The 13,122-nt window shown below is 45.5% G+C and overlaps 1 protein-coding gene across 1 annotated transcript in view; it reads right to left on the reverse strand.

The window, feature by feature from the left end:
* The window catches only part of Cobl (cordon-bleu WH2 repeat protein), a 236,064-nt gene extending 223,145 nt beyond the window's left edge, over positions 1-12,919 (reverse strand). The window contains exon 1 of the mRNA XM_032916836.1: positions 12,651-12,919. Within this exon, the coding sequence (XP_032772727.1) occupies positions 12,651-12,691 (41 nt within the window). The 5' untranslated portion in view covers positions 12,692-12,919. The remainder of the gene's footprint in view (positions 1-12,650) is intronic.
* Positions 12,920-13,122: the final 203 nt, after the last annotated feature.

Consider the following 13,122-nt stretch of genomic DNA (forward strand, 5'->3'; position numbering starts at 1 on the left):
GAACCAAATGCCACAGATTAGGAAACCTACGAAGGTTTTCTTAGTCCATGGTTCTGGAGTCAGGGAAACCAAGAGCACGGCACCCACACTTGCTCAGTATTAGACACAGTTGTGCCCTGCGTTTCTGTGTAATAAAGCGGAGCTTTGGGCTAACTGGGCTTTTGCTACCTTTTCTGAGACGCCACCAATGCCAGCATGGGGTACCATTATGGTCTGAAATTCCAGTTACCTCCCAAACACCTCTCCACTAAGAAATCAATTTGGGGAATAAATTTCTAACATATGAAGATTGGGGGGGGGGGACACTTAACAAGCCATAGTCACATTCTACTGTTACATAAACTGATAAGGCCATCATTTTTCCAATACTATATTATGAATATGTTGATAATCATGCTTTCAAATTAGATACAGGTCCCTAATGTGGGCTCACATCTCGAGACTAACTTCTATTGCCAGTCGGCATCTATTTTTTTAAAGGGCATCACATACAGCACCAAGCACAACTATTAAAGCTTGACACCGACCCCTGCCAGACAGCAGGGGAGCCATGCTTCGGCATGTATGAAATCACTAGTTCCGTGCTTCCAGTGTAGTGAAAACTATGATAATGTACAGCACTCACAGGCCTTCATTTTCAAAATAAGCTATTGCTTCTATCACTGCCATATAACCTATACTTTATAAAATAGGATGGTTAAACGACAATAAAGACTAATGTTTTTTCCTAAAGCCTCCTTAGAGAGTTAACGCAAAGCACTATAATTTCAGATTAATACTCTTATATTCACTCCCAGGGGGCAGAGCTATGGATGAATGGCTTTTTACCCCTTATAAAGTCTAAGGACATAAAACCTATTGGAATGAGAAAGGAGAAGTTCGCTCTCTAGAACCATTCATTGTGTCACTGTGTCGTATCAAGGTGGCACTGACACTGGTGGTGGGGCATCCTGCCCCATCTGGACAGAGGACCTTCAGAGAAAAAAAAAAGCAGGGCAACCTCTTAATGACTCTTAGATGTTACGTGTGATGAGAACAGATATACCGTTCATAGTTTAGCTCAACTCCTGATCCAGCTCCTAACAAGACCTGTGCAAATATCCTCTGGAGTGACCTAAACAAATGTGCAGCATTTGACCCACTATTCACGCTCTAGTCTTAAGGAAACCATCCTGATATTCCCGTTGCTGCTTCTTTGAACACTACTGCTGACTGAGTGACACAAGCACTATGCTCAGAGATAAACTTTAACCGAATTTACAATGACATACGAGTATTAAGAACCTCATCTTCATGGAACCGGCCAATTGCTAGAACAGAAATAAAAGAAACATGGGACAGACACTTCTGTTAGAAGAGGATCACTAAGCTCCCAGCCACGGTGACTTGACTAGCCTGATACCACTCTCAAAAGTGATAGCAAAACTCAAGGGGGACGGAAAGGTCTAGAGCTTCTCTGTCTGTCCCAAGTCTCTCCTGTCCTACACTCAAGTACTACCTCCGTAGTTCAACTCTCCTGACCCACACCCAAAGCTGTGTTCATCACATCTGCTCAAGAGCAATGTATGAATACAAGACACGACCTGCATCATATTCCTAATGCTGCTTTCCCGTGTTAAAGCAGCAAATGGTTCTGAACACTATGTGAAGTTCTCAGTTTCCTATGACAGTAGCACTTGCTATGTCTCTACTGTGTGAAAACAATGGTAAACAGTGCATATCTCCTTACAGACATGCACCGTAAGGGCCATCTACATCTAGTGTCTCTGTTCCTTCATGTTGTCTGATAGTTTGCTAGTAGAAAACAGTAATGGGGGAAAAGAGAAGCACCATATGGCAGGCACGCCACAGGATCCTCTTACTCCTTGTTAAATTATCTCCTGAATTCTACGACCCAGGGACAGTGAGACGGCTCAGGGAGAAAGCACTTCCTGCATAAACCCGATGGCCTAAGTTTGATTCCTCAGATTCACAGAAGAAAGAAAAAGCCAATTCCTGAAAGTTCTCTTCTTATTTCCACATGCACTCTGGAGCTGACACAAATGGATACATATACACAATAATAATAATAATAATAATAATAATAATAATAATAATAATAAACAAAATTTAAAAACATTTTTTAAATTCTATAATCCAGGTAATTCCAGAATACCAAGAGGGGATGAGGGGACAAGGACACTGGCCAAGCAGCTTGAGTTAAGCCTTACTTTTCCACCCCACAAGATCTGTAGCTTGGGATGCTTACTATGAAGAGAGAGAAGAAACACAAACCACAGTCAAGATTCTGCAGCAAAAACTCACCACCACCGCCAAAGCCAGAAAGCACCCCCAGAGCACATCTTTATTCCTTGTACCACTAACAAAGGAAATAAGGACTAGTGAAGAAAAAAAAAATCCCTCAAAAATGTATCTAACATGTTGATATATTTAAAATAAACAATGCGTTCAAGCCATGGAATATTTTTCATTACAAAAGCACTTGCTTTTGTAATAAAAATATTGTGTGAATGAAAGGTGTAGACTCCTCCTCAGGGGGCAGGAGTAATGATGGCTAACTCGGTTTAAAAGCAAACCATCTATCACTTCCCATTAAACTCTCAGACATTCATCACGGATGCAAGAAACCTGCAGTGTCGAATCCAGAAATGAGAAGTCAGCACCAGTGGAACATCCCAAGCATACAATTTCCCTCTAAGGCTGCTACCCGGATGCCTTGTCTAAGGACAAATGCTTCCCACAGACCAATGGTTAAAATAGGGTCGGTGTTACATGCTTCTTCCTTCCCTTGAGTCACCCACTACAATAATCTAAACCAGAAACAAGAATGCTGCTCAGGCCCTCCACCCCACACTGTCACAACAAACCAAGTTGAAAAAGGTAAGGTGGGGGACGTTTCACTTGCTCGGATCCCCAGAGAGCTAAGAATGTAATATGCAGAGGACATTCAACACGAAAACAAGTGCACAGTGGTTGCTAAATACATTGGCCATGAAGAAAGCATGGTTTTCCACTTTCCAACTCTTAGTGTACAATGTAACGTCGGAGAACCCCAGCCCTCCAACCTGGTATTTTAATGGTTTGGCCTTCAACTTGAGCTACTGAAGTGTGGCATAACCTCACAGAGAGGTGTCCATATGGACAAAGTTACATCACTGAGGACCATGCCCTTCCTGTCTCTGCTTCTCAGCCAACATGATCTGAGTAGCTTCTGCACTCCATTACCTACCGTAATACACACTGCCACTGGTCCAAAGGCATCAGGCACAAGAGACCAAGGCCTGAAGCCCCTGAAACCATAGCCAAAACAAACCTTTCTTTCTGATAAGTTGACCTGGGTATTTGATCACAATAATAAACTGACTATACAGGACGGGAGAGATGACTCAGTGGTTAAGAACACTGGCTGCTCTTTCACAGGACCTGGGTTCAATTCCCAGCACCCACAGAGCAGCTCACAACGATCTGTAACTCCCATTCCAGGGGATCTGATACCCTCACACAGATATGCATGAAGGCAAAACATCCATCTATCTATCTATCTATCTATCTATCTATCTATCTATCTATCTATCTATCTATCTATCTATGAATTCCTTTAAACCAAAAAGAAATTGACTAATATAAATAAGAACCAGTGAACTGTAAGAATGCATGCAATGCCAGACAGAACAACCCAGTAAGAGCCACACCAAAATGTCACAAATGTCACACACTGTCCTTCCCTGATCTAGCATTTCCCTGAAGAAGGACACCAGCCCTTAGAAGCCCTACAAGTGCCAAGTACACTCTTTCTCAATGAAATCTGCTTACCAACAACAAAAAAAGTTAAAGAATCATGCAGCTCTCATTGAAGGTTGCCTAAAGTCATACACAAGAAAACACAACTACCAGATCCACGCACAGGAGGCGCATCGTTGGGCAAAGGTGACTTTGCCCACTATCACCTGTACCATTATCAAAGTTATCAGCACAGACACAGAGAGCTGAGTCAGATCGGTACAGAGGGAAGACTTTTCATGTTTATTAATTCATTAGCCAGGATCAAGGCAGAAGCACTTGCTACACAGGAGGCAGAGTCTGGGTCCAACTGCTACTAATTCAGCCCTGCTGTCAATGCCGCCACCGACTTCTGAATGGAGTCCTCTCCCACCACTTCCAGCACACCTCTTTGAAAAGTTAAGTTCCACCTAAGAGTCTCAGGAGGTGAGCTTCCTGGAAATGCAGCAGGAGTGTAACGCCCACCTGACAGATATCAGGAAGAGGCTATCGTCCAGATGCTTGTGGTGGATTTGTTTCTTTAGCAAAAGGATGGCGAGAAACTATAGCTACAGCAGAGACACCACACTAGCCTACAGGAAGCTGGAGAGGCCCCAGTAAGGGGAACGTCACAGTCCCAGTTCTATGTTGTAGGTTGGTATAGCAGTGCCAAGGGATGAGGAGTTGGGGGCTACAGGCCAGGCTAGAGAGTCACAGGACAATCTACACTCCAAACAGGAGAAAGCCACTGTTTTCTTCCTGATCATGGGGATATCCTGGAAGAGTCAGGCCTCACGGAGCATCTGAAGATCCAAGAGGAGCGAGAGCCTACCACAGTGCAGTGGTGTATGAGCAGGGTACCTATCTGAGCGCCTATGGGTGCCTATTCCTCCCGTAAGAAAACTATCACCCTCAACTGAAAAATAACGAGGGAATTTCTCAATGTAAAGTGCTGTTTTAACTGGAATTCATTTATTTTTTACAAACTGAATTTCATCCTTTCTCTCCCCCTCCTCCACCTTCCCCCACCGTGGGCTTATGTGTGTACATGCGTGTGGGAGTATTCATCCATGAGTGCCTGTGTGTTTCTTTGTGTGCGTATGTGTGTGTGTGTTTGTATGTGTGTGTGTGTGTGTGTGTATGTATGTGTGTGTATGTGTGTGTGTGTGTGTATGTGTGTGTGTGTGTATGGTGTGTGTGTGTGTGTTTTGGTGTGTGTTTGTGTGTGTGTGCCTGTGTATGTGCCTGTGTGTGTATGTGTGTGTGTATGTGTGTGTGTGTGTATGTGTGTGTGTATGTGTATGTATGTGCCTGTGTGTATATGTGTGTGTATGTGTGTGTGTGTCTGTGTTTGGTGTGTGTTTGTGTGTATGTGCCTGTGTGTACATGTGTATGTGTGTGTATGTGTGTGTGCCTGTGTGTGTGACACACACACACACGCCTGTATAAGCTAGAGATCCATTGAGGGCTCTTCCTCTATCACTGTCCACCTTATTACATGGTTCAGGTGTCTCCCTGAACCTGGAGCTCACTGTTCCTGCTGGACAGACAGGCTATCCAGGCCCCAGAGATCAGCCTCTCTGTCCCTGATGCTATAGTTTACAGATGCGTGCCAGCATATCCAGCCTTTACATGGGCATGGATGTACTCATGGGCAGGTTCTCAGGTCTGCACTTTATTTACCCAGTGAGCCATCCTCCAGCCTCTCATTATAGTCCCGAATGCTATAAAATTTGCACATGCACTTCATTTGGAACTTTTTCTTTGAAAATGACTCACCGCACGAACACCAAGCAAATCTGGGAAGTAGCTAAGGAAAGGAATCCACAGGGCCGATGCAGCATGGGAAAGATGGCCATTCCAGCATCCCGATTAACACTTTGAAAACAAATCAATTGATTTGGAACGAGATCTCTAATTCAAAAGCAAACGATGCTGTTAGAACATCATTGGACCCTTATAAGTAGTTTAGGTCCTCAGTGGGATGCATAGTTTTACTTCTAATATTTTTAATACTGAGTCAACATAAAATTATAGGAAGCAAGATGGATGATCAGAGAGATGGATGGGGCCCTCAGCAAGGGACAAATGTCTAAATTCTACCTATGAGCCAGCAGTCTCTTTCAAGCCAATCGTTTGTTTAATGAACATGAATGAATTTTAATTATCAAGGTTCTCACCACCTGAGCAGAAGTGTTCAGGTCTCTGAATTATTACTCCCACCCAAGCCTATTTTTAAACAACTCCCAAACCGTTAAGTTTGGGGAAACACTGCCAGGGTTGATTGGGGAAGCTCTTTAAGTATTTAATTGCTCAGATTAATGTACTTAAAGCTGCAGAATTCACGCCCTGCGTATGGCTCGGTTTCAGTTCTGACTCCTCCAGCCACACCCAGATTCTAAGAGGATGAACTTTGTAGACAACCCTCATCAGGTGAGAGCACACATTCTTTGCTCATCCCACCTTCTCTAAGCCAGGAGAAAAGCAAGAGGATCTGTGACTTTCCCAGACACGGCTAGCCTATGGCTGTGGCTTGGGGATTCTCTTCCTAAGCTGTCTAATCTTACACTGCTGCATGCCATGAACAAAAAGACACTGGTATGACATGAAAAAAGGTGACACTCACAGATGTCAAAACATGCCGGCCCCTGACATCTGACAGAGAGAAAGGTCTGGCTACTTCCACACTTTGGGGTGACTATCTAAATGACACTTCCTCATGGGGATGGACAGGGTTCTAAGCTCTGGGTCTGCAAGGTTCTGGAAGGAGACTAGAATCAGAAACACTGGCTGCAAGAGGCCTGAATTGGGCCAACAAATAACCATTCTGTGCAGCTCAGAGCCATTTCCTGTCAATTATAACCTGAGTAAAACAAGGATTCATTTCTTAGCACGAGTCAGAAACTGTCCGGACGGATGTACCTCCTGACAGCTGACTTCTGAGGACCCTGGGAGGAGGGAGAGGAGTCACATGCCCACTGAGATCACCTGCTCCCTGTCATTCCACCGTGGCAAAGTCCTCCTAGTCCTCCCTAGACCATCGTGTCAGGAACCGTGCCCCACTATGCCAAGTCTCCCCTAAATGGCTGTAGGTTGGGAGCTGGGCCAAGGCCACATGTACTGAGATATGCACAACTTGAGTCACGAAGGGCAGGTGCCTGTCCTGTGTCCTGCTCCACTGTGGGGCTACAGCATGGGAAGGCCTCATGCTGGCCATGACAGAGCAGCAAGGCAAAAAAGAAGCTTTGAGATAAGCTGGAACAGAAACCTCAAGCCCACCCATGGGACAATCAGCTAATTGAGGACACATTCTCCCGAAGCCACCATTGCTCTATGTTCCTCAATAAGGCATCTGACACCTCTCGAATCGGTGAGGAACATGGCCACGCTGCTGGCAAGCTTCATCAGAGTCTTCAGCGCCAGTTGGTCTGTCTGTACACACAGTGTCTGACAGGAACAAAGGTATGTGAAAATTGAAGTAAATGTCAGGATTTTTTTTTTCTAAAGAGGTATCTAGCACATTCTGGGAACATACTGCATCATAGGACACGGGGGAGGGGGGGGCGTGAGTTCTAAGACCATCTTATCCAACCACAAATGGGATATGGGGTTGGTAATACTAGGTGACAGACACCTCCTGTGCCACAGGAGACAACAGTAACACAAAGAGCAGGACGCCTCGCCTGCCTCCGAGGAGTTCTCAATTCGGGCAGAATAAGACTAGCAAACGAAACCCCCAGTTCCTACAAAGGGTTCTGACAGGGCAGAGGTTGGAAATGCAAGAGAGATTGCCAGTTCCTGGAGACCTTGGATGGAAAGCTCACATGCATGGCCTGAAGGCTGCCAGTAACCATCCTGGGATAGAAGAAAAGGCTCCCAGAGCAAGGTGAGGGCAGAAAGTGTGCAACAATGGCAGGATTACAGAAACGATGCTACACTGGCTCCCAGAGACCGAGAATCCACAGGCAGATCCTGACCAGTTACCTCAGACCTACAACTACACGGAGTACTTACATTTAAAATTAACCAAACATAGGGCAGGTGAAGAACTCTGTCCTACAGGTGCACTGGCCATTCACACAGGGCAGCCCTGCTTCACCCACCCAAAATGTGAGGTCAGACAGCTTAGCTGACTGACATCCAGGAGCCCTGCTGCAGGCTACGCTACCAAAGGTGCCCACTACCACCAGCACCCAAATCTCATCCTGGTGTTTTCTCTTTTCCACAGGAGACTGGGAGTAACAAGCAAAAGTCCACTAACCCCAGCATTCTGGTGCTTATAGAGAGTCTCTGAGAGTCCTAAGAGATCATCGCAGGCCACATTTCTACCTTTCTTTTTGTTCTCACTTTGAGAAAGATTCGCAGTTACCCAGGCTGGCCTTGAACTCACTCTGGAGCCCAAAAAGACATTAAACTTGTTCTCTAGCTTAGACTGGCCTTGAACTTGTGATCCCCCCACCTCAGTCTCCCAAGCCGTTGAGCCTACAGGCCTTTACCACCACTCCCAGTGTCAGCTGGAACCTTTTAGTCTTTTAACAGGCATCACTTGGTTCCGTGTAGGTGGGAATTGGACCTACAAAGGCATTGCTGTGAAAGCTTCTGCAATCTGGGAATGTGTCTAATCAAATAGGCCTAATTAAAATATATTTTGACAGTTGATTTTAAAGCTTTTTTGTTGTTGTTGTTAAAATAGAAACACTGTTGGCTAGGGAACTTATTTTAATTGGACTTGGCATTGGAGGACATGGTCTTAGCCTCGAGCAGTTTACCTCCTGATGAGGGAGACCAGACAGATGATTTTAAATCCTAAATTACCACAGGGTGTTGCTGGCTAGGGGGACTTGCTCAGAAACACGGGACAGGGCCTGGCTGGGATGGACAATGGGCAACACGTACTGTTGGAAAACTGCCATTTGTCTCTATAAAGTGCATATCACCGTGGGTCTAGACTGATGAGTGTAAGTCTTAAAAACTACCACCATTCTTAGCCTTGTACAACAAAAACCCTTGACAAGCACACAGAATGTCCCCCTAGCAAGAGAAAAGTTGAAAACATAGAGCAGCAGGATCTGGGTAGGGAAATGGAAACCTGTATGAGGTCCTTCCACAAGGTAGGAAACCTCAAGTGGTGAGACAGAGGGAAGAGAGCAGAGGCACCGATCGCAGGAAGGAGAAAAGCCTGCAGTTTACACGTCACTTATGTGAATGAAACCATTTCAGAAGACACATTATCTATACCAGCAATATAAATCCTTATTAAATAGTTTAAGTAAAGAGCTGTGCTGTGTTAAAGCACAGACTCAAATATGCTACTAAGCTTACATGATATATAAAATCCACAGACCCCATTGTTGTCCAGGGCCAAAAGGCCATATAACAAATACATGTCTGTTAAATGAATAAAACCCTGTTTGTAAATTGTAAATCTGACTTGATATCAAATAGTTCTGATCAGTTTTTAAAACTGTCAATCAGTTGCAAAAGCAGGTATAATTGCAAATTTAATTGCAAAGTTCAAAAGACCTAGTATCTTAAGCCAGTTATTATGGGATGCAGACACATCCTATAATCACTGTTTTCTTAATAATTATAAACATATATGTTTGGTGCACGCACGTTACGACCTCATTTTGCAAGTCCCAAATTAAAGAGGCCATAGAATTCAAGCCTGCATAAATATGGGGATTATTACCTTTCCAGGTTACAGTCCTGACACCCAATAATAATCAGATAGTCCCTTGCATGGGAGATCACAAGAAAGAAAAACCAAAGGATGGCCTGTATTCCAGAATCCCAAAGACAGGAGTGACTCACCTGTTTACAGATATCTTTGAAGCAATTTCTGTGGCCCTTCAGGTCTATCATCAGACTACGTGATATGACATATGACATGATATGAGATGAGATGATAGAAATTATCTGATTAATTGACACGGTAAATGTCTAATCCCTTTTGGATAAAGATTATAACTACCAAAAGTAAAATCCCTAGGTGGATTCCCCACACCCAGAGACTTAACATTACTTAAGTGCATTGATGGAATAAGGAATAGTTCAGAAGTAACATCTTTAAAAATGTAGCGCAAATTTAGTATTGAAGTTTTGTGACAGATAATCCTTATTTTCTCATTCTTAAGGATCTAGACACTCTCAAATACTTTAGCCAAAAGCAAATCTAAATGCCTTATGATATGTAGTTCCTGTTTCTTTAATATCAAAACACATGGTTTGATACAAAACAGGAGTGTATGGCTGGTCATATTAACATCAAAAGAGATAGGCCCTCTACCCTGAACTTGTGTTCTAAAATATTTCTCTAGCTACCACTTCTGACTTGGTGAAACTGACTAGTGACAGATAAGACTAGTCGACAGGTAAAATCACTTCCTACATTAGCCTGCCAACCTGTGGGAGGAGAGAACTGACTCCTAGGCTCCCCCTAATCTCCACTAATGTAGAACACCATGTGTACAGCTTCATTCAAACACACACACACACACACACACACACACACACACACACACACACACACACACACACACTTTAAAAATGAGCTCTACAATTCCCTAAGCCACACATCAAGTCTTCATACATCCTCCTTCCCCAGGCATATGCTCGCCACAGTTGCTGCTTTAATGGAATTACAAGAAAGATATAATTTCAATCCAAGTAAAATTTGCATTTGTGTTCTTAACAAAGATGATACTCTAAGGAGATGAATTTACATCCACCAACCCATCTGTCCCTTCCCTAATCTATCTCTTTTGGATTCCAACAGTCTACACAACACTGAGGCGTTCTCCTCAATAACCACAAATTCAACCCATCAGTTGTCAGCTGTCACATGGGGAAAAACGAGAGTTTGCACAAAGTAATTGTATAACTAACCTCTGTAGTATCAGATTAAAAAACAAACTTCCCTCAAGCACATGGCAAACACTGCCTAGTCTCAAGAGATAAAGAAAATAGTAATTTCAGATACAAGCCAACAAATTCTAATTGCCTCTCGATAACATTCTGAAGCCCCAAATGTCACAATCCTTTATGATAGGCAAGCAAGACAACCAAACAATAAAAAATATCCAGTAAGATATAGTGCCATTTCTTTCTTCTCATTCAAACACAAAAATACTCCATACTGAACTGGTACTCTTTGTTAAAATATTATACACACACACACACATACACATATCATATTTATATTTGGGGAGCGTTTCTTTATTCAAGGTATAAACAAATGAGAAACGGCAATAAACAGAAGTTACAAAAATAGATCTACATTTCTTGGGCAACGAGTTCGAAGCAAGCAAATTATTCGCTGGAGGTGCAGGGACATTTGGCCTTGTAAGCTCCACCATCATCCATAGCACAGGGCCTTTGTGACACCCAGTGAGGAAGACAGACCTGGGTTGCCCTCTTGGCTGCCTAGGGAGCAGGCTGGAGGAGAGAGGGTGGCTTCACTATTACCAGACACCGTCACTGATTTCTGCAGATACTCTATGGAAATTTGCACGTCCCTTAAATATTCTCTTTCTATTTATTTATAAGAAAGTTGTAGCAAAATAATTTAGTTCTCTTAAATGGAGTTATGCAACAATCTCGAAAAGCCACAATTTTAAAAGCAATTCTGCTCACATCTTCCAACATCATTTTGGGGGTTCCCCGTTACCATGAAAAAGTATTCCCATATTTGTTTTCTTTAAGGGGGATTTGTTTATTCAAAGAAAATATAAAACCACACCTTAGCAAAGTAACGTCTTTTTTTTTTTTTTTAAACATTCCTTAGCTTCGAGGTTAGGAGTTACTTTTTTGGAAGCCTCCAGGGAAGGTTTTAAGAAATAATACAGAGCTGGTTTAGACGGCTTTTATAAACACTCAGGCAACAAAGTCAGTGGGCAGGAGACCGGGTGAGTCAGTGGGACATAGCTGCTAAAGAAAAGAGATTTGTTGTCCCCAATGCTGCCTTAGAAAATCCAGTTGCTCAAGTGGAAAGTGGGCCATTCCCGGAGCAGGTGCAGGCCCACCCCAACTCATTCCATTCGCAACACTCACAACACATTTGCTCCAGAGAGAAGAGGTCAAAGGCCAGCCCCACTCTGAAATCTACCTAGCCTGCAAGGGTTGCCAACCGTCCTGACAGGGATGGGCACAGAAGGGCACACAATTCGGAGAGTAGGGGTTAAAGGGCAAGACCGTTTGACCCGTGTTAGGCAAGTTTCTCTTGGGCAAGTAAAATCCTCAGTGAGACAGGGAATCTCTGTCTACAAGGTGTGGAGACAGCAAAAAGAAACTAAAAGGGTTGAGGCATCCTGAAGACAGGAATGACAGCTCTTGCTTTCCAGGTCTGATGAGGGGTGTCTTCACCTCTTCAGACACAAGCGAGGCCCCAGCACGAAAGCTAGGCAGGAGAAGAGTGTTCATGGAGTCCCTTCCCCACACACCTCCCAAGATCGCCTGGCTACATGGATCCCAACAGATCAAGTACCCTCTTGTCATTGAGGCAGAAAGCAGCGGGCCACAGGGCCTGCGAGGAGTGGCTGGAGGAACCTGTGCATGGGACCAGAAGGACTCCGCTGGAGTTTCGGGCCCGGAGTTTCTTTCTCCGCCCTCGGCCCGTGATCGCCACTATTATGAGGGGAGGAGGCAGCTCCGAGCTGGGGCTCTGCACGGAGGAATAGCACCCCCCCAACACACACACACACACACACACACACACACACACACACACACACACACACACACACACACACACACACGGGCTTTCACAGCAGGACCTCTTGTGGAAAGTGTTCCCGAGCAAGGCCTGCCACGGTTACCGGAGCAACGACTCAGGCACCCCAAGTCCTCGACACCTCGGGAAGAACCTTGCCCGCCCTCCTGGGCCCACTTACCCTGTGGGGGGCTTGGCCGCCAGTGCGCGCGGTGCGTCCATGGAGCCGGCGGGCTGCGCACCAGGCTCTGCCGGCCGACTGGGGCGCTGGCTGCGGCGCCGCCGTCCTCATTCACTTTTTCCGCGCTGACCCATCCTCCTCCCACGCGGGGCTAGCGAGGACAGCAGCCGTGCCGAAGAGGACAGAAGCGACCGGAGGCGTCCGGGCGGGCGGGGGCGCGCGGGGAGGGACCGACGCGGCCAGCCCGGGCGCGGGAGCAAGGTGCGCCGCGCCCCCGCCAAGCTGGTTCAGCCGCGCCCACCGCGGCGCCGCCCGCGCCCGCGCGCCGCTCCCCAGCGCCCGCCTTCCCGCGCGCCCCGCCGCCCGCCGGAGCGCACCTGGGCGGGGCGCGCGCCCCGGGGTGGGCACCGCGTCGCCTTCCCCGCGGGCTGGAGGAACTAGGCGGGCAAATACCTGGCCACCTGTGACTGTG

Source organism: Rattus rattus, chromosome 11 (genome assembly GCF_011064425.1).
Source record: "Rattus rattus isolate New Zealand chromosome 11, Rrattus_CSIRO_v1, whole genome shotgun sequence".
Classification (NCBI taxonomy): Eukaryota; Metazoa; Chordata; class Mammalia; order Rodentia; family Muridae; genus Rattus; species Rattus rattus.